The sequence below is a fragment of the Pristiophorus japonicus genome, chromosome 19 (assembly GCF_044704955.1).
Source record: "Pristiophorus japonicus isolate sPriJap1 chromosome 19, sPriJap1.hap1, whole genome shotgun sequence".
Lineage (NCBI taxonomy): Eukaryota > Metazoa > Chordata > Chondrichthyes > Pristiophoridae > Pristiophorus > Pristiophorus japonicus.
Genome location: NC_091995.1, coordinates 74,897,216 through 74,920,175, shown reverse-complemented (window position 1 = coordinate 74,920,175; position 22,960 = coordinate 74,897,216). Strand labels below are relative to the sequence as shown.

Genomic DNA, 22,960 nt, shown 5'->3' with positions numbered 1-22,960 from the left:
AATTCTAACCAAGTGCGAGGATGTGACCTCTGATTGCGCTACTGGTTATGATTTTCTCTCCAGATTGACCTGCTTCCATGTGGGGAATTTGCTTGGATGTCTCCACAGTGAAATGGCTGAGATTACGTACTTAATACAGTGGAGACTGGGCACAAATTTGTGACCCAGCACAATGTGGTCCTGTGCATATGCACGTCTGCTTTCCAGTATCGGTGTCAATGAAGTCGGTCTGTTTGCAGCCCCCATATATAAACAAAAGGAGCTCACTGAAGCCAGTGTTGGGAAGCAGAGGCAGTTCAATCTCCTGGTCTACGTCATCTCTTATTACACATGCATCATTGACTAATGAAATAGATGAAGATAGTACTGCATGAAAGAACCCTGCAACAATATATATATATTTGCATATGCCTAGAGTTACAGTTCGTTTGTTCTGTCCTATTCATAGCCTTATTTTCTATTCAATTTCTACTTCCATATTTCTTTCTAATAGAAGCACTATGAAAAGACTCCCAGCGCCACAGTAATGGAGGTATTCTTTTCCATACTCAGTGTCCAGTACAGAATCTTGCCCAACACAGCCAACCTGCTTTCTATTAAGCTAGGTATGAATCTTTCAATTCTGTCACCTCCGACCCATTCAAAATTCCACTGCCATTGGTTATCTATACATTTACACTATATTATATTTTTTTTACTTTTTAAAATGAATTACCATAAATATACCACACCCATTCCCCACATTTAATGTTAATCTTCACAATTATTTGAATTATCTGCTTACAGCTTCCTCATCTTTTATAAGGTTTACAATGGAACTGAAGGGCAAATTCTGTATAGGAGGCAGGTAATGAATGCTTATCTATTTTTTAACACAATGTTCCACCACTGAATTCAGCCGCCATTTTGATACCACATTTACCTACTTCTGTTTCGGTTGGTAACTTAAAATTGTCTTCTGCTTGTCACTGCTCCTTATGCCAGATGAGAATTCTAAAATGAAAGGTGCATTATGATTTATTTATGCTCTCTGTTTTATTAGAAACCCAAAACTGAATCAGGCCTGCTCAGACTTCCTTTGTGGCATGTGTCGAATCCTGTTTTCAGCTACTGAGAATGTACTGAATTACCAGCATGGTAGGCTTGCTTATTTTTTTCTTTCTTTCCCATGCCTCAAAATACTCCCAGCAAACTACATATACATGGGAGAACATGATATTCTGATCTGTGGACCTTTCTAAGGCAGAGACCGTGTTGCTCTGTGATCAGCCAATAGGAGGTATAATTCAGGCTGCTAAGTTGGTCTGTCAATTTTTCCCTTCCCCAGAGCCATGCATGTATGTTACATTTAATCCAGTAATCCAGGTGAGAGATGGCTGGTCTCACTCTCTGGGGGGAAAAAAACCCACAAACTTCCTTGTGCAAAGGACTCCCTTTCCTGGGACTTAATATGATTACAATTGTTAAGAGATTGTGCTAACAAAAAAAACAGTCACCATCTGTTCAGATTTTGAGCTTATATGGCTGAATATCTTGTAAAGTGGAGTGCCAAAATCTAGATAAGTGGATATCATTGAGGTATTGGGGTCAGAGCCTCAAATTTTAGCGTATAGTTTTATACTTTTATTTACATGGAATCATCGGCTGGATTGTTCTCTTCCTGCACCTACAGGGTTTGGGCGAGACTTGTGCTGCAGTTTTGATCCTCCCATGACTTCAGCCCACTTTCCTGGTACGGGCTCATTATGTGTTCAGAGTAGGATCCCCGCCAGTAAGCAGGGAACTCTTAAGTGGCCCTGAGGAAAATCCAGGCAGTGCTGTGCGAATGCTGCTGCAGCACTAGTTAGGGCAGGAAGCCAGTTTAAAGGGGTAGAGAGACCCCAATGTTTGCAGCAAATCTTTTACTGAGACCTTCAGCAGGTGAGACATTGGAGTAAAATGGAGGAAGGAGAGGCTACTACCAGGCCATCTCCCTTCATCAGGAGACTTTGGGATCTTCATCCACTACCCCAGAGACTATCACTAAGCCTCACCTGACAGTCCCTCTAGTATTGGTAAGAGGGAAGCAGCGGAGGAAGATTTGGTAGCGAACCCAGGTCAGGCCTTCCCACTGTTCTTCTATCCTATCTGATTTGGGATGGGATAGCAGTGGAAAATCTAAACTGGAGAATTTACAGCACAGAAGGTGGCCATTCAGCCCACTACATATGTGTTTGCTCTCTGTCCTTTCCCCATACATTCAGATGTTTTTTTTCCCACTTTTAAGTTATAGTGGATTCACTGGGGCTGATTTTAAGAGCTCCGCCGTCCATGGGTCCGTAGTGCACATCCCCCACCTCTCCCCATACCTAGGCTTTGATTGTCAGCTGGCTCCTACACTGAGCCAGCTGATTTCCCCCCCATTCCCCCCACCACTGGCCAGCTGCCTCAGATCACCGCTTTTATGTGCACAGTTCACCAGCTGCCTGCAAATGATGCCTGGACCACAAAATGGCTCAGACCTTATGGCGATAGCAACAGGCGGTGGGCATACTCACCCGCCCATTATGCACCTAAACTTAAAAGCAGCCACACTGTTTCAAATGGAGCAATCAATGACCTAACAACCCTCTGTGTAAAAAGAAAACTCCTAGGGGCCGAAATTGCCACTTTCAGAAGGCCTGTTGGGGCAATAAGGACTTTTCGCCCGGGGCCAGGCGGCGTAAGCGACTCACCCGGAATTGCCTCTGGGATGGCAGCGGTGAAAACGGCTTTGTGCTGCGCCCTATAGTTTTTGCCCTGGGCGGCGGCACAGACGGCGATAACATCATCGCCGTGCGCACCGACCACTTACATGGCACCACCGACAGCGGGTTGCAAAGCTGTGGTGACTGGGGCGCCTCGTCCGCCCTTAAAGGGGAGGGCCTAGCGTGCAGCCCATCAGTCTGCGAGCTCTCTGATGCCTCAGATATTGCTGCCAAATTAGCCTTCTCCTTCGAAAAGCAAGCATACAATAAGTATGCAGCAGATTTGGCATTGTTAGAATTGCCCCCATTGCTTAAATTGCCTTCATGACGAATTCAGAACTCACAAAAAGCAAGCATACACAAAGGTTGATGCCCTAGTCGATTGGACCCGCGCTGCACCACACTCAAATCGAAGCTTGGTTTCCAGGGTAACGTGACGCACAATTACGAGTCGGCAGAGATTTCGGCCAGAAATACAACAGAGAAAATCAACACTGGGGGCAAAATGTACAAATACATGTTTGTACCGAACTGTTAACGTCCTGTCTCCTCCTCTGCTCACCGGGCTCGAGGCGGTTGCCGTGCCGGCCGGCAGGACTGCTCCCTTGTCGGACACAGGAACTCGGCGCTCGGCTTCCATCTCTCTTACTTCCCCCCACCCCCCCCCCCCCCGGGCTTCTTTGGAAGCCGAGCGCCCGTGTGCCTCGAGCCTGATGAGCAGTGGAGACGCAACGTCAAAAGTTCGGTTGTGTAACTTAAGCATTTTTCACAATTTCACTTTTCAACTGCAATAAAGTTTGTCTTTTCCCTCCGCACATTTTAAGTAGTTTATATATAATGGCCCTGAAATTCCGATGTCCCAGGTCCGTACGAAGTTCCTACGGACCCGGGAAGGCATCGGAAAGGCCGGGTTTCACCGCGCAATGCGCATGCGCTGAAAACCGGCTTTTCCGATCCGTCAACTTACGGAGTTCTCATTATTATGAATGAGAAAATACTGTACCTTGATTGGCTGCCCAGAGCCATGTGACTACAGCTCCAGCCCTGCGCACGTCTCAACGTGCACGCGCTCCGATGCGTAGAAGTGAAGGCTTCAGGCTCGGAAGTTCGAGCGGGCGCAGCAGCAACAAGTAAGTGCGCAGTTTTTAACCTATTTTCTTTAGTTTGCCCACGGAAAGACCTCTAGTGGAATGTCAGGCCCAATATAAGTTCTGTTCCCTCCCTCCAAAAGCTATAACTCAGCTCCGTTTCCAAAGATGGCATCGGTAACGCCGATTTCGATGGGACTCCGATAAGGTAAGGTTTTACAAAGTGGTCCCCAGTGCCGTTTTTAAAAAAAAAAAAAAATCCTTAATGGCAAAACTTGCAAAACCCGGCAAAAATGGCATTAAGGGTGGGTTTGACCCCAAGTGACGTCAGAAAAAACGGTACTTAAAATAACCGGCCGTTATCTGTTAAGGCTGGCGTTTTATCCTTGGTTAAACTTGCAAAATTAAGTTAGCTCCAAAAAAAATGGAGCTAAATGGTGACGAATTTTGGGCCCTGACTATACATTTCCAAAGCAGCACCTTATCAAATGCTGTTTGAAAATCCATATAGGTATGAATCTCTGTTTCATTTCATTGCTATTGACATCAAAAGCAGTTACTTGTGTTATATTTATTGATAATGTGCATCACTGCATTTATGTAATTGTAATTGCATTGATTTCAACAATCCTTGTCCTCTTCCACAGCCTTGCTCTACTGTACCTCTTTGATTTCCAGCTCTCTGTCACAACATACACCCTCTGCTCTGCCAGGTCTGGTACAACCCTCTGCTCTCTGATTAAGATTAAAAAATGAAATACATAATTGTTATTATCTATGATCAATTTTCTTCTGATTTTAGATCTTGATGATATATCTGAGCTCTTTGCGAAGTGTATTCCACATCTTAACTACTCGGTTTCAGATGCCTTAACCATGCTTTCAGAAAGTTCAGACACAATTGGAATAGATGAGAGCCTTCAGAACAGCAGTTATTGTATTTTAGTAATATTGTACTTGGCCCACATGTACGAAAACAGGTAAGAGCTTTTATGGAATGATTATTTAGCTTTTTCTAAAGAAGTGAGAGATTGGCAGAGTACATACCATTAAACCAAGTAATTGCCTGCTTCTTGCCATAGATACCAGTTGGCACACCTCCGTTTGCAACTGCTTGATTCTATCGACCATAGCTTTCCTTGTCAATAACTTATTGAGTCAAACTTAACGTAGAGTGACACCCACCTTCTCATTGGGTGTCACTCATCATGGCCTTAATAAAAGACCCACATCCTCGAAATGTGACAATGAAATAAAAAATACACTTATTTACCTTGATAACATCATATCTCTATTGTATCTCTAATTATGTTAATCCAGTTCCCTTACACTGTCACAATAACCCCTCACCCAAGCACCCTGTGTTGCTGACTGTATCTCTACTGATGTTAATCCAGCTCACTCGCACTGTAGACTCTATTTTTCCTATCCGGTTGAGAGAGAGGCGGGCGGCGTCCAGGATGGGCTGTGACACCGCTCCTGGCTCCATGTCAGCTTCCCCCATGACTTCCCCTAATTGGGCTTGTTAAGCCCGCCTTGCGAGGTTCCTGGCTAATTAAAAGGAAGCGGGTCTGATGTAATTTGATGATGCTTCATTAGCCAGTTTCCTTAAAGGGACCATGCCCATATTCATTTTGGCAGTTGTGTTCTCAGTGTTCGACAGCATTGAATTGTTGAAAACCCTGACGAGCACTGCACAGAGGTGCTGGGCTGCATCCAGGTTCTCCCATGACTCCCTCCATATGTTTATGGAGGAAGTCACAGCACAAAGGGAGTTTTCTTCCCTTTCCATGGGCGGACGAGATCTCCCCAGGACACTAACGCAGCCTTGGTGCACATTATACAGGAGGGCATAAGCAAGATGTCATTGGGAGGACCTGGCTACAGTGGCGCAAACCTTTCAATGTTCTCAGTAGATCACGAAACGTTACTGCAAAGCCACACTCAACATCATCCTGCTGTGCCACTCATTACATTCCTATCACTCTGCCTTCCCTACCCTACTTACACCAACTTACCTTGCACCTCCACCCATTCCTCTATCTACATTATCACATCCCATCTCACTGGCCACCCTTCATACTCGCCCTCATCTTGTCCAATTATACCAACTAACAACACACAAGGGCGAGCACTTGGGTCTTTTAGCCAATGTTCATGTAAAGTTTATGTTGATGTGTTGTCAAATATTGAAATCTTTATTTTCAACACTTTGCCTTCTTGGACAGATCTGTATGCATCTTTGGAAGTAGCATAGTGAGTTACAGTGAATGGTGAGACATAACGATACCCACACTCAATGGTCACGAAAATAAATAAATATTTATATAGCACCTTTCACGACCACCGGACGTCTCAAAGCGCTTTACAGCCAATGAAGTACTTTTGGAGTGTAGTCACTGTTGTAATGTGGGAAACGTGGCAGCCAACTTGCGCACAGCAAGCTCCCACAAACAGCAGTGACCAGATAATCTGTTTTTTTGTTATGTTGATTGAGGGATAAAAATTGGCCAGGACACCGGGGATAACTCCCCTGCTCTTCTTCGAAGTAGTGCCGTGGGATCTTTTACGTCCACTTGGGAGGGCAGACGGGGCCTCGGTTTAACATGTCATCTGAAAGAAGGCACCTCCGACAGTGCAGCACTCCCTCAGCACTGCACTGGAGTGTCAGCATGGATTTATTTTGTACTCAAGTCCCTGGAGTGGGACTTGAACCCACAACCTTCTGACTCAGGCGAGAGTGCGACCCACTGAACCACAGTTGACACTGCGGAGAAAGCGAGGGAAAGGGAGAGGAGGAGTGGGAAAACGAGAGAGAGAAAATACTCATCAGTCTGAACAGAAATTAATACCCAAAAATAACTGGTACGGAGTGGGGCGGTGCGGGTTCTGTGGATAGGATTATACATTCCGTGATCATCTCCCTCCATTGGACAGAATCCTTACAACACAGGCTCAGGTCAAACAAGGCCTCGATTGCTTCTTTATCCTGTAACGTACACTTGATCAATGGGTCTAACCTTAATATCATTTAATGCGCATTTAAAAATTGTAGATTACATTTATTTTAAGTATGCCCCCCTTCGCCTTACTCTGCGAACTCTCTGGCCTACCCTCTGCTAAAAATTCCATTTCAAACCAGTTAGTCTACCGAGCCACAGTCAGCAGGACTATAAAGTAGGATACAGAGCAAACCAGACACTTGGTAAAGGGAATGGCTTGAGTATTGTAGGGATGCTTTATAGATGCTTTATGGTGTTGGTGTGTGGTGGTGCCAACCTGGCGCATCATGTGGTAACCAGGGTGTACAGCGTCAGGTGAAGTCAAATTGGCCATGGTGAGGCCATTCCTGGCCTCCCGGGCAGCAATGTGGTCAGGTGCTTGTGTCCTATGTCCTGTGCAGCATCAGGTGATTGCGGAGAAGGTTGACGGTGGTGCTGGTAATGATGATGTGTTTAGTGATAGTGTTGGGGCTGATTGTGGTGGGATTCTGGGGACTAAGGTGGGATTTTCTCAAGAGCACCGATACTGATGGAATAGATTGTAGCTGAAGTTGACATGACAGAAGCGATCTGTCAGTGGTGAGAGAGGTTGCACCAAGGAGGTGACACTGGATAGAGAGTTCACTGCAAATACTTCAAACCCTCATAAAGCTGAAAAGTGCATTCCAAATCCTGAAGGCTCCAGCTTCTAAGATTGGAAATTGAACAGCTGTGAAATGGTAGATTTTACACCACTTTTGCAGCAATGGCGAGTCATTGAGAACCCGACACACTTAACTGACTGTGGGGCCAAAATTCGGTAACACCCCATTCAGGGTTGGTAACCGAGGCGAGGTGGGACTTCCTGCGCCCAGTGTGGAAGTCCCGCCCCGGCTGCAAAATTGGGCTTACCGCCCCGAGAGGAAGTGGAGCGCAATGTTGATTTCAGCATCCAGTTGTTTCTTAAAAGGTGCCAGAGTTTTGGCCTCCAGTACTGTTCCTAGAATTTTCTGACATCAGTCCTACCATCTAATAATTTGAATTAATGTCCACTTGACCTACTCTGGTTATTTAACTTTTGGGTCTCTTTCGGTTTCAATGTTAGCTATTTCAACATCGTTCAGAGTACATATTCCTTCCTATGTGCAGTACTTTACACTTGTCTGCGTTAAATTTCATCTGCCATTTTTCTACCCACTTGCATGTTTATACAACTCATTTTGTAATTTCTGAGCTGCCTCCTCTGATTCTTCTTCCCTTCTTAGTTTATTGGTGCATTGAATCCAGGTCATTTATGCAAATTAGAGCCAGTAGTGGTGCTACCACCGAGCTTTTGAGTTCTCCAGTCTCCCCCCCCCCCCCCCCCCCAAACCATACGTAACTCCTAACGAGTTACATTTTACTGTTCTGATGAAAGGGTCATCAACCATAAGTGTTAACCCTATGCTTCTCTCTCCACAGATACTACCTAACCTAACCTGCCAAGTGTTTCCAGCATTTTCTGTTTTTATTTTAGATTTCCAGTAAATCCAGAAGTATTTTGCTTCTCCTGTTTTTCCCTTCAACCATTTTCTTATCCATTCCCAGGGTTTACTCTAAATCACCACAGCTTTGAGTTTAACTAATAGACTTCCATGTGATTGTTGAACGTCTAGATGCACCATGCTGTGAGATTCCCACAGTCTACTTGGAGTTGTAAATTCCTCAAAGAAAGCAAGGATGTTGGCCAGGCAGCATCCATGTTGACGAGGATAATATTTACAGATAATCCTGAAGTTTACTCCTGATAACCAATTCCATTATTTTACATGGAATGGAAGTAAGACTTATGGGCTTGTATTCTCCTGTGTATTTTGTCCCATTTTCTGAATGTGGCACTACATTGCTCTACTTCCAATTTACTGAGACCTGCCATTGATTCTCTCATAATGATTGTCAGTGCATCACAAATTTTCTCCCTAGGTTTGTAGAGGTCACTTCTTCTCTTTAAATAAGACTTGAATTTATCTAACACCTATCACGACCACCAGATGTCCCAAAGCGCTTTACAGCGAATTAAATACTTTTTGAAGTGTAGTCGCTGTTGTAATGTAGGAAACGCGACAGCCAATTTGCGACAGCAAACTCCCGCAAACAACAATGTGATAATGACCAGATAATCTGATTTTGTTATGTTGATTGAGGGATAATAAATATTGGCCCCAATTCACTGGGGATAACTCCCTGCTCTTCTTCAAAATAGTACCATGGGATCTTTACGTCTACCTGAGACAGCAGACGGGGCCTCGGTTTAAGATCTCATCCGAAAGACGGCACCTCTTGACAGTGCAGCACTCCCTCAGCACTGCACTGGAGTGTCAGCCTGGATTTTTGTGCTCAAGTCTTGGGAGTGGAACTTGAGTGCCATTTCACTTTGTTAAAGTGCTTGTTAATCTACTTAGGATCACATTTCAGTTTGCCGGTTTTAGGAATGTATTCATCCTGCAGTTTCAGCATTATATCTGCACTAGGCATTATATTCTACTGAGGCGTTATTGAGAAAGTTTTTTGTTCATGCTGTTCTTTATAGATTCATGTCCAGTGTGCATCAGGGCTAGAATTCATACAACTTATTTTTTTGTGTGCTAAATGTCAGCAGTACAAATTATTTATTTTTACTTCCTTTTTCAATCGTCATTCAGGGCACTCATTCATTAAATTTGAAAGCCGTTTAAAATATATTCTGCAACCTGAGTGACTCAAATCTATTCAGCAAAGTTGTGGTTGTAGCTGGAGTATAATTCAGTAACGTTTTCCATATGCAGAGGAAGAACTAATGATGTAAGCATGCATATTAGGGAAAGGAGATGGCAGCAGCTGAATGCTGCACCTGTGGTGGCTTGGAGGAAATGTGAGCCTTGGTAGCTCCCTTTCCATCCTCTCTCCCACCTGCTGATGCTCCACCTTTTCATCTTCCCCTATCTCCTCCCCTTCCTACCTTCCAACCAATCCCTGACCCAGGAAAATGGTTAGGGCTACAGAAGTGGGCAGAAGTGTCACCCTGCCACTCCCCTGGCAGCAAGACGAGAATCCAGCCCACAATGTCAGAATTATCCTATTTATTTGAGAACAGCAGGTGGTAATTTCTGGGAATTGCCACACAGCAGGCAGTAGCTGGTTTCATTTACAGCCTTGCTGGTCAGTTTCTAGATGGGGAGTGTTGGAGAGAGTTTGAGGGTCAATGTGCTGGCTTCCTGGTCAGCTAGGGAACAAAGAACAGGCAAGTATGTGGTAAGGGAGACACAGAGAATGAGCAGATTCTTCCTTTAAGGTAGAGCCAACTGTGGTCAGAGAAAGATATGATCAGAAAAGTTATATTTAACCCGATAATAGTGTGGTGTGGCTTGTTACTTTTCCTACTGCAGGTTTACTGAATTAAGCTGAAGTAAGGTGAGATTTACTATAAATATTCTTCTGCATAATCACTTACTGTTTGTAAAATAAACCAGTTAATTAACATAAATTTGGCAGGAAAATGAGGAGCAAGAAACGGCACAGTGACCGACAGACTAGAGAGACTGTTGAGCTCAATAGTGGCCGAAGCTTACAGCTACATCACAACAGACAGTTGTTTGAATTAGTATTCTAAAATATTTACATATGGCTTTGCATTAAAAATGTTTGCTTATGGAATTTCAGTGATAAATGTTCACATAAAAATCATTACCAGAAGTACTGCAATGAAGAGGAAGTGTGCACCATATGTGCGACTTAATTTTTTACACGCATATATATAAATATACAACATGGGGCCGATTTGCAGTAAGACCTCCACCCGCCCAAGTGCCGCCGATGGCCGCCGAGGTACCAGACGGTACTTTGGGCGGGATATTCAGGAAGAAGGTCCCTCAAAGGTCGCCGGGCAGCAATTGGAAGATGTACAATGCCAATCTGGGTGGCAGTGGGGGGGGAGGTCACATTCTCGGTGGCAGAGACACTTGCCGCCCAAGTGCCACCAAGGATGGAGTCGGGCCCACGGAGGGTCGAAGACCTGGAAAAAATGTTTTTTTAATTATTCAAAGACCTTCAGGGGACCCCATCCAGGTAAGTCGCTGTTGAAAAAAAGTATTAAAATGTTCACTTTCCCTTTTTTCAGGTTCTTCATACTCACCGTCGGGCCAGACCAACCTCCAGCCAGCGATCCACCCCCGTTCTGCCGCCGATTCCCGCCCACAGGAATCGGAGCTCGGCGGGTGGAGGTCAGTTGCGCCATTCGGCCACCTGCTGACTTCAGCGGGCGGTTCCCGGCAGCTCTCCCCTCCCACCCACTCCAGGCCATCCCGAAAGTGGGCAGATCTTCAGGAGGAATGACGGCAGGAGTGGGTGGCAGCGGGTGGTGAGGTGCTAAAAATCGGCCCCCATGTATGGGTATTGGCTAATGGGAGCTACACGAGAGTAATTTGAGTTGAATTGCTGCCTGACATTTCTGCAGCCTATCTGTAGGATTCTATCTTGCCACCTGTGATCACCTGGCTGAAACACTTAGTTCACCACCTGGGGACGTCAACACGTCAATGCCAAGAAAGTGTTTCTTTACCTTTTAACGTTTAGATCTTGAAAGAAAGACTTTTGTTTATATAGCCCCTTTCACAACAATCGGACATCCCAAAGTGTTTTAGAATCAATGAAGTACTTTTTGAAGTGTAGTCACTGTTGTAATGCAGGAAACATGGCAGCCAGTTTGCACACAGCAAGCTCCCACAACAACAATGTGACTGCGATAATGATCAGACAATCTGTTTTTTTAAATGTTGATTGAGGGATAAATATTCCATGGAGAACTCCCCTGCTCTTCTTCAAAATAGTGCCATAGGATCTTTTATGTCCAAATGAGAGAGTAGACAGAACCTTCGTTTATCATCTCATCTGAAAGATGGCACCTCCAACAGTGCAGCACTCCCTCAGTACCACACTGGAGTATGTCAACCTAGATTTTTGTGCTCGAGACTCTGCAGTGGGACTTGAACCCATAACTTGATTTGGAGGTGAGAGTGCTACACTGAGCTACGGCTGACAGTGCTGTGAAATGATGCTGTGGAAACATTAGTGTATGGTTAATGTGTTGGTGTGCAAGTTTTTTGGTTATTATTTTAGAGTGTTTCACTTTTTGTTTTTTGTTTCCTTAGGTTTTTTTCAGAGGGTCGTTTGTTCACTGCTATCAGTAGCTTTTTACACACATCCTTAGATCGAGGGCATTCACCTCCACCCTTTGTACTTCGATCTGTGCTCTATCTGTTGTCCGTATGTCAAGAAAAGTGCAGCAACCTAGACTGGGTAAACAGAGATGTTTTTGTTGTTTACAGTGAGTTAAATTAGTTCTTCTGACACTTAAGTGTGTAATTCTTTTGCACGCTACCAGAATCAGTCATTTTTAAAACAAAATTGCATAAGATCTATGGTTAGATAACAAGGAAGAAATTAACACCAAATTTTGGTCAGACCAAAATCTTGAAGTTCTGAAGCATAAGGATTTTCATGTGTGGCTGTGACCTTCTATCTCTCTCCTCTATCCAACAACAGCAAATTTTATTTATATAGCAACTAAATGTAGAAAGAACATCCAAAGGGACTTCACAGGCGTTGGGGGGAAAAAGGGGACACTGAGCAAAACAGCTAGGAGAGGTGACCAAAAGTTTGGTCAGAGGTGGGTTTTAAGGAGGCTCTTAAGGGAGTAGAAGGAGGTGGTGAGACAGAAGAGTTTAGAGAGGGAATTTCAGAGCATTGGGCCTAAATGGCTGAAGGTATAGCCACCACTGGTGGGGTGGGTGGAGAGGGGATGGAGTCCGGATTAGCTGACGTTTACAGAGAGTGGAGGATAAGTGTCCAGCATGGAGAGTGTTGGAATAGTCGAGTCTGAAGGCATGGATGAGGGATTCAGTGGGATGAGGTAGAGGTGGGGCTGAGCAATATTACATCAGTGGTCTTTGTGATGGAGAGGATACGGGGATAGAATTTCTGCGCCAATAGGATACCATGGTTGCAAACCACCTGGCTAGGTTCAGACAATGATTGGTGAGGGAAATGGAGTCAGAGGTAAGGGTAAGGAGTTTGTGGCGGGGGCTAAAGTCAGTGGGGGAAAAATTTGTTATCGACCAATTTGAGGCGCTAACATTACCAAGTCGGTAAGTTTAGTGCCTGGCGATAATTAGCGCTGGCGATCACGAAATTCAGTTTTAGCGCCCCAAATGGGAAGTGGAGCGCTAAAACAAGTGGTGCACACTTCTCTTAGAGCGATACAGTTGTTTAGCGGGGCGCTAATGTCAGAGCGCTAATCAAGTTCCAGCCGAGCAGTACCAATGATTCTGAACTCCTGCAGATCCTTCGAAATAGCGCCCTGGAAGAGACATCAGAGGTAGGAATGCCAGGTTTTTTTGGCGTGATTAGCGGCAGGTGACAAGTCCAGCAACACAGTGAGCTGCACCCTGGTTCTCCGATGACTCCCTCCATATGCTTGTGGAGGGAGACAGAGCATGCAGCAAGGTCCTCTTCTCTTTCAATGGGCAGAATAAATTTCCCCAGGAGACAACAAGAGGTCCAAATTGCAGAGGTGGTCAACAGCAGGTTTGAGTTCAGGAGGACCTGGATGCAGTGCTGGAAACGTTTCAATTATCTCATTAGATCTGGAAAGGTGAGTTCAAAACCACAATCAACTTCATCCTGCTGTGCCTCTCATCACATCACATCCCCAGCACTCTGCCTTCCCAACCTTACTCCTGCACATTCTTACTCACACCAGTATATCCTGCACGTCCACCCATCCCTCTCGCTATCTACATTATCACATCCCCATCTTACAAGCCACCTCTCACATTCAATTAACAACATGCAAAGAGGCCATTTGGCATTGCCACCCCAATCCATCATAGTCTCCCTCTAAAAATGTACCAATTCATTCCTTACACTCATTCCATCACTCTCAGTCAAACTTCTCTTTTTTTCCCTCCTTGCAGGAGAAGAGAGCACATAATAAGAGGGAGAGAGAGAACTGGAGGTGGGTGTGGTGTATATAGCACACAAATCACTGACTCCACACGGTCTGGTGTTAATCTAACTGCTGTGACCTTTGTCCTTTATTGTTCAGCTGCAGAGTGCCTCTCAGGGTGGTGGTCAGCCTTTTATAGTGCCTGTTGCAGGTCCTTCCAGGTTTTCCACCACAGCGCTCTCTGGTGTACCATTGTGCTTATATTACATTTAAGGTACCAGGACGATACACACATCAATACATAACATCACACTTGTCCAACGGAAGGCAGGTAGGCATAGACAGTGCATTAGTATGGTACATGTTATCTCGTACATTAACTAGTTATTGACTGGTAACGGATCCCTGATTTCGTTGTTTGCTCTTATCATTAATTGTACTTCATATCCATTATTTTACACAAATACAGTGGCCATTCAGCATTAAAATATTAATTCTTATTATAAATTCGCCATCTCACATTAACATAGCTCATTTTAGACTCGCTCTGCCTTACAGAAGTCCTTTGTGGGGACCACCACATGGTAAGGCCCTTTTAAGACTCCCGGGTGCATTACCTTTTTAAGGCGGAATCTTTGATGCAGGAGGATTCCACGAGGCTTCTCCTTGGGCGCCGCCATCTTTGATGCTCTGCTGCTCTGGACCGAGGCCGCCGCCATCTTGCTCTCCGCCGCTCCGGATGCCCTCCGCCGCCGCAGCCTCTGCTCCCCTCCACTGCCACCTGACTTGCCGCCTCTCCTGCAGCCGTCGTCGTCGCTTCTCCGGCGGCCACCGTAGCTGCCTCCCCTGTGGCCGTCGTGGCCTCTCCAGCGGCCGCACTTGCCGCCTCTCCCACGGCCTCCGTAGCGGCCGCCGTGGCCGCTGACCTCCAGCTGCTGCCGCCGCCCGACTCGTGGCCGCTGACCTCCAGCTGCTGCCACCGCCCGACTCTCCCTCTGCGTGGGCCCCTCCGATCCGCCGGCCATCCTGGATCCCTCAAACCCCGCCCGCAACGCCCTGCCGGCTCACCCCCCCCACTAGGCCCGCCTCTGCAGGGCTGCTTGCCTGTGGGGGCTGAGGCTGCAGGATCTCTGGGGCTTGAGGTCCGGGCCTGGGGCTTGCTCTGCTTGCCTGTGGGGGCCGAGGCTGCAGGATCTCTGTGTGAGGTCCGGGGCTGGGGCTTGCTCTGCTTGCCTCTGGGGGCTAAGGCTGCAGGATCTCTGTGGCTTGAGGTCCGGGGCTGGGGCTTGCTCTGCTTGCCTGTGGGTGGATTGAGGCTGCAGCTCCAGCTCGGTCGGCGCAGCTCTCTGGGGACCCGGGACACGGCAGCACCCCAGGGTGCAGCAGCCTGTGGAGTGGTGAAGTCTTCCCAGCTCCCACGGACCGTCCCCATCCACCTCCGGCCGAGGAGTGTCGGCCCATCGCCTGCAATGATCTTCAAAGATAAACCGTGTGTCTCGTCCCCGTGGGATACCTGCACCATCGCTCTACCAAGAACAGGTATCAGTTTCCTGGTGTAGGTACGCAGCTTCGCCGTGACCGGGACCAGCTTGGATCGTGCAGTTGGTTAATCCACAGTTTATCAAAAGTTCTCCGACTCATCAACAACGGACCCGAGCCCATGCCCACTTCCATACTCTCAAGGACTCCGTTGATTTTTACTTCCCTTATCACTGGGGGTGAATCGTCGGTACACGTGTATAGTCCCAACACCTCATCATCTTCAGCCTGCTCCTCGCTGGATGGTGGATCATCCCCCATCTTCTCAGCTACATGGTGAGTCCGATTTCTTTTACACATACGCTGAAGGTGGCCTTTCGTGTGGCAGGTATTGCATGTGTACTCCGCAAACCTGCACCGGTGAGTCCCATGGCTTCCTCCACTTCGCCAGCGTGGTGCTGCTTGATTGGTCCCCCTCAGCGGACTCTGAGTTCCAGGACCCCGAGGTCAGTGTTCTCTGCCCCGGGCAGAGCCATGTTCTGCAGTTTTGTCCATGGTGGGCGCTATCCTGTGGACAGTGCCTGCTGGGTTTGAGACTGTGTGGATTATTTGCTTGGTGCTGCAAGGCGAGGTCATATGTGCCCGGCTGATGGTGATTGCCTTTGTCAGAGTGACTGTGGGTTCTGTGGCTAGCAGCTTGTGAAGGAGGCCCTCGTGGTCAATCCCCATAACGAAAACATCCCGTAACGCCTCGTCAAGGTGTGCGCCAAAATCACACGGCGCCGCGAGTCTCCTGAGGTCCGCAGCATATTTGGTGACATCCTGGCCCTCAGGTCTGTAGTGATGGTAAAATTTGTATCTGGCCGTGAAGATGCTCTCCTCCGGTTTCAACTGGTCACGAATGAGTTCAGTCAGCTCCTCGTATGACTTGTCCCTGGCGCTCCCGGGTGCCAGCAAATCCCTGACGAGACAGTAAACCTCATCTCCACAACTGGAGAGCAGTATCGCCTTATGCTTATCTCTCATTGCGTCCGTGTCCTCCGTCAGGTCGTTTGCTGTGAAGTAGTACTCGAGCCTTTCTGTAAAGGCCTCCCAATCATTGCCCACAGTAAAATCCTTTAGCGAGCCCAGAGTAGCCATGGTTGCGTGGAGTTCGTCCGCTTCCTTGTCGCCAATGTGGTGTATGTAGCACACAAATCACTGACTCCACTGCAGATGACACAAAGATTAGTGGGAAAGCGGGTTGTGTAGAGGACATACAGAGGCTGCAAAGAGATTTAGATAGGTTAAGTGAATGGGCTAAGGTTTGGGAGATGGAATACAATGTCGGAAAGAGTGAGGTCATCCACCTTGGAAAAAAAAACAGTAAAAGGGAATATTATTTGAATGGGGAGAAATTACAACATGCTGCGGTGCAGAGGGACCTAGGGGCCCTTGTGCATGAATCCCAAAAAGTTAGTTTTCAAGTGCAGCAGGTAATCAGGAAGGCGAATGGAATGTTGGCCTTCATTGCGAGAGGGATGGAGTACAAAAAAGCAGGGAGGTCCTGCTGCAACTGTATAGGGTATTGGTGAGGCCGCACCTGGAGTACTGCGTGCAGTTTTGGTCACCTTACTTAAGGAAGGATACACTAGCTTTGGAGGGGGTACAGAGACGATTCACTAGGCTGATTCCAGAGATGAGGGGGTTACATTATGATGATAGATTGAGTAGACTGGGTCTTTACTCGTTGGAGTTCAGAAGGATGAGGGGTGATCTTATAGAAACATTTAAATAATGAAAGGGATAGACAAGATAGAGGCAGAGAGGTTGTTTCCACTGGTCGGGGAGACTAGAACTAGGGGGCACAGCCTCAAAATACGGGGGAGCCAATTTAAAACTGAGTTGAGAAGGAATTTCTTCTCCCAGAGGGTTGTGAATCTGTGGAATTCTCTACCCAAGGAAGCAGTTGAGGCTAGCTCATTGAATGTATTCAAATCACAGATAGATAGATTTTTAATCAATAAGGGAATTAAGGGTTACGGGGAGCGGGCGGGTAAGTGGAGCTGAGTCCACGGCCAGATCAGCCATGATCTTGTTGAATGGCGGAGCAGGCTCGAGGGGCTAGATGGCCTACTCCTGTTCCTAATTCTTATGTTCTTATGTTCACACGGTCTGGTGTTAATCTAACTGCTGTGACCTTCGTCCTTTATTGTTCAGCTGCAGAGTGCCTCTCGGGTGTGGTGGTCAGCCTTTTATAGTGCCTGATGCAGGTACTTCCAGGTTTCCCACCACAGCGCCCTCTGGTGTACCATTGTGCTTATATTACATTTAAGGTATCAGGACGATACACACATCAATACATAACAGTGGGCCTCCATCATTTGCTCCCCTCAACAGCAGAGAAGGCTGCGTTGGAAGTCTCTGGAGTGGTCGAGCAGCTGGAGGTGGGAGATGAAGAAAGGGGTACATCTCAGCAACCTGGTGACAGAATTACATATCATACAAGGCATACATCAGTCACAAGCCATTGTGGTCATCATGTGCATAATGGTATCTGTACCCATTCTTCATATGGCATATCTAACTCGTCTCTTTACTCTTCCACAGGTCCATCAAGAGCGCCCCCTGTTCCCCCCCCCCCCCCCCCCCCCCCCCCAGGAGAAAGAGGAAGACAACTCCTCAGAGGAGCCCCCAGCCTCTGAGGTCGCAGCATCACCAGACATGAGCGCAACCAGCACCGCGCAAATACGCATACCTTGGTGGGTGCCACCGGGCCTGTCACAAGTGAGCAAAAGCAGCTGGTGGAGACAGGGACAGCAGTGGAGACTCCTCGCCGGAGGGCGCAAGACAGTTCCAACTCTGCTCAGTTGAGTCTCAGGGACCATCCAGAAAGAGGGCGATCCTGGAGATGCAGGAAGAGTACAGGAGGCTCTGACAGGCTATGTGACCGCAATGACTGCAAATGTTCAGAGAATGGAAGAGTCCATCTCCAACATGAGCCCCACCATATCGCAAGCGATACTGATTGTAGGCTCTTCCATGGGTAGGATGGTCACCTGCATGGAGCAGCTAATGCGCCACTCACAGGAGCACATGGTCTCTGTGGAGAAGAGATGGCTATTTGTGACAAGGCTATCTTTCAAGGAGGGATGTCAGCATAGATGTGAGTTCTCATGAACCCACTGATGTGCAGCAAGGTGCTTTCCAGTTCCAGTTCCTTGCCAGTAGGGAATCATGGGTGGCCCATAAGAGAGAAGTGTATGCTCCTTTCAAAGCGCTTACACTTCTCCCTCTTTGCCACCTCCTCAGTCAGAACCCCAGATGGCTCCCTGGATCACGATGGCCGGGTCTGCCCCTGTAAGGTTGCAGGAGGAGCAGACTTTGGCGGGGCCCTCACAGGTCCAAAACCTAGAGGACTTCCTCCAAGAGTGTCTTAAGCAATCGCAGCATGGAAGTGCGCAGTCTGCCTCTATCCCTGCTGAAGCCATAGGGGTAGCAACTCGTAGAAGCACGCAGATGACACACAAGTAGATTCACAAGGATAGCCACCTGGGTGTTTTAGTCAATGTTAATGGCAAGTTTCTGTGAATGTATTGTTAACGATCAAAATCTTTGGGACTGAAATTATCCCTTCCCTTAAGGCCTGTTACTGCCGGGCCACGATTTTTTGTGTAATAGCTGCCATTTTGAAATTCCGCTCTTGTATCCCGGCGGTGACCCGCTCTCTTCCCCCCCCCCCCCCCCCACCCCCACCCGCTACCGCTCCGCTGCTGACGCTCCATCCTACGTGCATCATCAGAGCACGCACTACCCCGCCCCCCCCACCCCGACGCAATTCTGCCCAAAAAAATCTGGCAGCCACCGCTCGGTGCCCCCGGCAGCTATTTCTGCCGTTGCATTGAGCTTGGAGTTCTTCTAAAATGGCGGTGCGGCTGCCAATAAAGGGGAGGATCTACTGCTGCTGCTGCCATTATGCCCCTGGGTTCGACCGGGCTGCCAAGAGCCCTCTTGGGTACCAGGTCGTTGGCCCAGCTAAAATCCTCCTTGGTGGCCCAGTAGACTGAACTTAAAGAATCGTGCAGACTCTCCCCTTTAAGTGAAGGGGAGAGCCGTGGTGAAACAGCACCGTGATGACGTCATCAGCGCAATGCTGATGACTTGACAGTGGCGGACACTACACCGCCTCCAACTTCCGCTCCTCTAGATTGCTAACTTCTGCTTACCGTCGCACATCTGCCCCCATTACGACCGACTTCCGATCCACTGAAAAAAAATTCCCCAAAGAACGGAATTTCGCTCAAGACGCCACCGCATCCATCGTGGCGGTAAAAACAACAAACACGGTAGGTGCACCCCATTTCCGGCACCTTTATTTTCACCACTTTCCCGACTTGGACACATTTGTGTGCACCTTTGGAATTGGCTTAGTGAGTTGCAGTAAATGGTGTGATGGAACGGTACTTCCAGCAATGGGTGGTCAGTGTGAAGGGAATTTCTTGGTCATTGTCGGATCCTTTTTGGTGTTGCTGTGGGGTAGTGCCAATCTGGCACAGGATGTGGCAGCCATATGGGTGTACTGCGTAAAGTTAAGTAAATCTGGGCATGATGAGGCCATCCCTGGCTTCCCGGGCAGCAATGGGTGCTGGTGTGATCAGGCCCGAGGTACCTCCAGCTCCTGCTTCTCTTCGTCTTTCCACTGATGTTCCTGCACCACCTCCTCTGAAGGCGCTGTGCGCTCAGTGCCTTGCTCCTCATGCAGCGCTAATCCTCACTGCTGCGCCATGTTGTGAAGGGCGCAGCAGACCACGGCGATTCTGGAAACTCTCGCTGGTGCGTACTGAAGGGCATCTCCAGATCTGTCAAGGCGTCGGAAGCGCATTTTGAGCATGCCTATTGTCTGCTCTATGACTCATCTGGTGAAAATGTGGCTTTCATTGTATCTTTCCTGGGCCTCAGTACTTGGTCTCTTCAAGGGTGTTATAAACCACATCTTCAGTGGATAGCACTTGTCTTCAAACAGCCGGCCGGAAAGCCTGGAGGAGCGATGAGCTAAATGAGGCTGGACTAGCGAAGGATGAAAGAGTCATGGTAGCTGCCAGGGAATTTGGCACACAGCTGTATGATGATCTTCCTATTGCATATTGCGGGAATGGAAGCCCTTGCAATTGATAAAGACTCATGGGTGATGATGGGGTGCCCTAATGGCCCCATGTGTGCAGTCAATGGCCCCCTGCACCCGTAGGAAGCCAGCCAGAATGGCAAAGCTGAGCACCCACTCAGTAACACTGGCTTTATCAGTGGCAAAGCTGATATAATCAGGGCATCGGTGACCTGTGTGATGCATCTGTTGGCGGCTGATTGCAAGATTTCACAAATGTCTGCTGCAGATCCCTGGAAAGCGCCTGAGGCGAAGATGTTGAGGGCGTTGGTGACTGACAGTCACTGGTAAGGCGTGCCCACCCGCTCCTCTGGGCTACAGGTCTTGCTCGAGTAATGTGCGAATGTCTGTGATGACCTGATGCAGTAGCCTGAGCCTCCTTTGGTACTGCTACTCAGTTGTGTTGAGAAAGCTCAACCTCTGCTTGTATACCCTGTGTTGGGGGTATCGCATCTGATGGGGTGCAGCCCTGTGCTGATGCCCTCTGTACTGTGCAGCATCAGGTGGTTGAGGAGAAGGTTGGTGGTATTGTTGGGGCTCATCGTGGCCTGATTCTGAGGACCAATGTGACACAGTATAAATGGCACCCATGCTGATGGAATAGATCGCAAGTCAAGTAGAGATCAGAGGAGCAATCTGTCAATATAGTGATAGGTTGTAACAGTGAGGTGAGACTGGATGGCGACTTTGCTGGAAACACTTGAAACCTGTAGAAAGCTGAATGTGTGCTGGCAATGCAGCCAGCAACAGCTTCTGCCTGAGGAAAGTGACCAGCTGTGAGGTGGGAGTTTTTATAGTACATTTCATGCTGTCATCTAATCAACTGGAGCAATGGCCACACAACTCCTGCCTCAGACTGACAGACGTGGTTCCCAAGCTGCGGGATCCCTGTGGGCAACCAGAGAGATTCTGAAAAAGGCTCTCTGGGTCTGACAACTTCCTGTTAATGATTTGAATTAGGTCGCCTGCCTCTGCTGGTCAGGTCGCTGTCGCACTAGAAAATGCGCCCGAGGGAAAGGCACGTGGGGGGCAGGATGACGGCGGCCTCCCGACCCGCTGCAACTTGTTTCAAATTTCCTATCCGACCCGGCTCCCATCTTGCCCACACGGACTCCAGAAAATTCTGGCCCATGTCTTTTCACCTTTGCATACCGTCTGCTCTTTGCTGCTTCTATTGTTGGTTCCCTGATGCATGCACATCGTATCTCCGACACTTGCCACACCCTCCATCTCTTGCATTCTCTTTACCCTCTGACCATTTCCTATCCTAACCTTGTCCTACTCCCCTTCAGCTTTGTTCTCTGTTTACTTTTGCTTCCACTTACCTTTCCCCTTGCTTCACCTCCGTCGGCCTTTCCCTCAGTTCACCTCTACTCACCTATTGGCTTGTTTTACCGCCCCCTTTCCCTGCCCTTCCCTCACTGTCGCCTCACGCATCCCCTCACATTCCTCTCTCCTTCCCTTCTCTTCCTCTTTATGGCATCCCCTTATCCTGCCTTCCTGCTCATCACCTTTCCTCCCGCTGTTGCCTTTCCCCCACTTCCCCAATCAACAACAACTTGAATTTATATAGGGGGTCCATTCCGGTTTGGAGCGGAGGGCAATTTCGGCCCCATATGTCTTAATGTATAAAAAAACATACCCAAGACGCTTCAGAAAGGCATAAGGGAAAAAAATAATGCTAAGCCAAAGATAGGAGGGGTGAATAAAGCTTATTCATAGAAGTGGGTTTTAAAGTGATGAGGCAAAGGGGTTTAAGGGAGGGAATTATGGAGTATGGGGCGTAGGCAACTGACGGCACGGCTACTAATGATGGGGCGAAAGGAGGGGAGTATGCATGAGAGGATAGAGTTAAGAGGAAAAGAGAGTTTGGGAGTTGGAGGCGCCATTAAAGCACAAGAATGAACATTTTTAATTTAATGCCTTGAGGGACGGAGTGCCAATGTCTTCTCCACTGAATCTATTGTTTGCAACCACTCTTTGGCCCCAAACTTCCCCAGCCATAAAGAGGGAAGAGACGGGAAGGAGAGAGGAAGGTGAGGGGAGGCGTGAGGCGACAGTGAGGGAAGGGCAGAGAAAGGGGGAGGTAAAACAAGGCAAGCAGTGTATCTAGATGTGGTGCGCCAACTTCCTGGAGGAAAAATAGTGCCAAAAATCTACCTCTGAATTTGGCTGCTCCCTCGTCAACCGGATCCATCGGCATCGCGCAGCAGAGTTTGGGGCGGAGCTTCGGCTGCGCTTGCTCAGCGCGGCCGGCAGGGGGGCAGAGCTTGGGCCCAGTGTGTCGTGTAGTGCTGGCAGGGGCACTCATGACCGTTTGAGTGTGCGCGCATGCGCAATGGGCGGTTCAGTCTGCATGCATGCGCAGTGTAACAGGAAGCTTGGCAATCAGCCAATTAAAGGGAGAGTGTCCTAGAATACGTGGCTATGGAGCATATATAAAGGTGAGGTCTGAATATTGATTTTTGTGTGGCTGAGGGAGTGGAAAGGAGTGCTGGATAGGTGTAAGTGTGATCTTTGAACATTACCTGCGTTTGAGTCCAGTAGACGAATCGCGCAAGAGCCGTGCAAGAAGAACCAAGAAT

The 22,960-nt window shown here is 47.9% G+C and overlaps 1 protein-coding gene across 8 annotated transcripts in view; it reads left to right on the top strand.

Annotated features, from left to right (window-relative positions):
- LOC139229953 (meiosis inhibitor protein 1) overlaps positions 1 to 22,960 on the top strand; it is a 193,995-nt gene that overhangs the window by 95,494 nt on the left and 75,541 nt on the right. For all 8 annotated transcript variants that reach the window (XM_070861627.1, XM_070861624.1, XM_070861628.1 and 5 more), the window contains 5 exons: positions 494 to 605; positions 787 to 847; positions 1,043 to 1,137; positions 4,617 to 4,794; positions 11,961 to 12,108. In XM_070861627.1, coding sequence (XP_070717728.1) covers positions 494 to 605; positions 787 to 847; positions 1,043 to 1,137; positions 4,617 to 4,794; positions 11,961 to 12,108 — 594 coding nt within the window. The remainder of the gene's footprint in view (positions 1 to 493; positions 606 to 786; positions 848 to 1,042; positions 1,138 to 4,616; positions 4,795 to 11,960; positions 12,109 to 22,960) is intronic.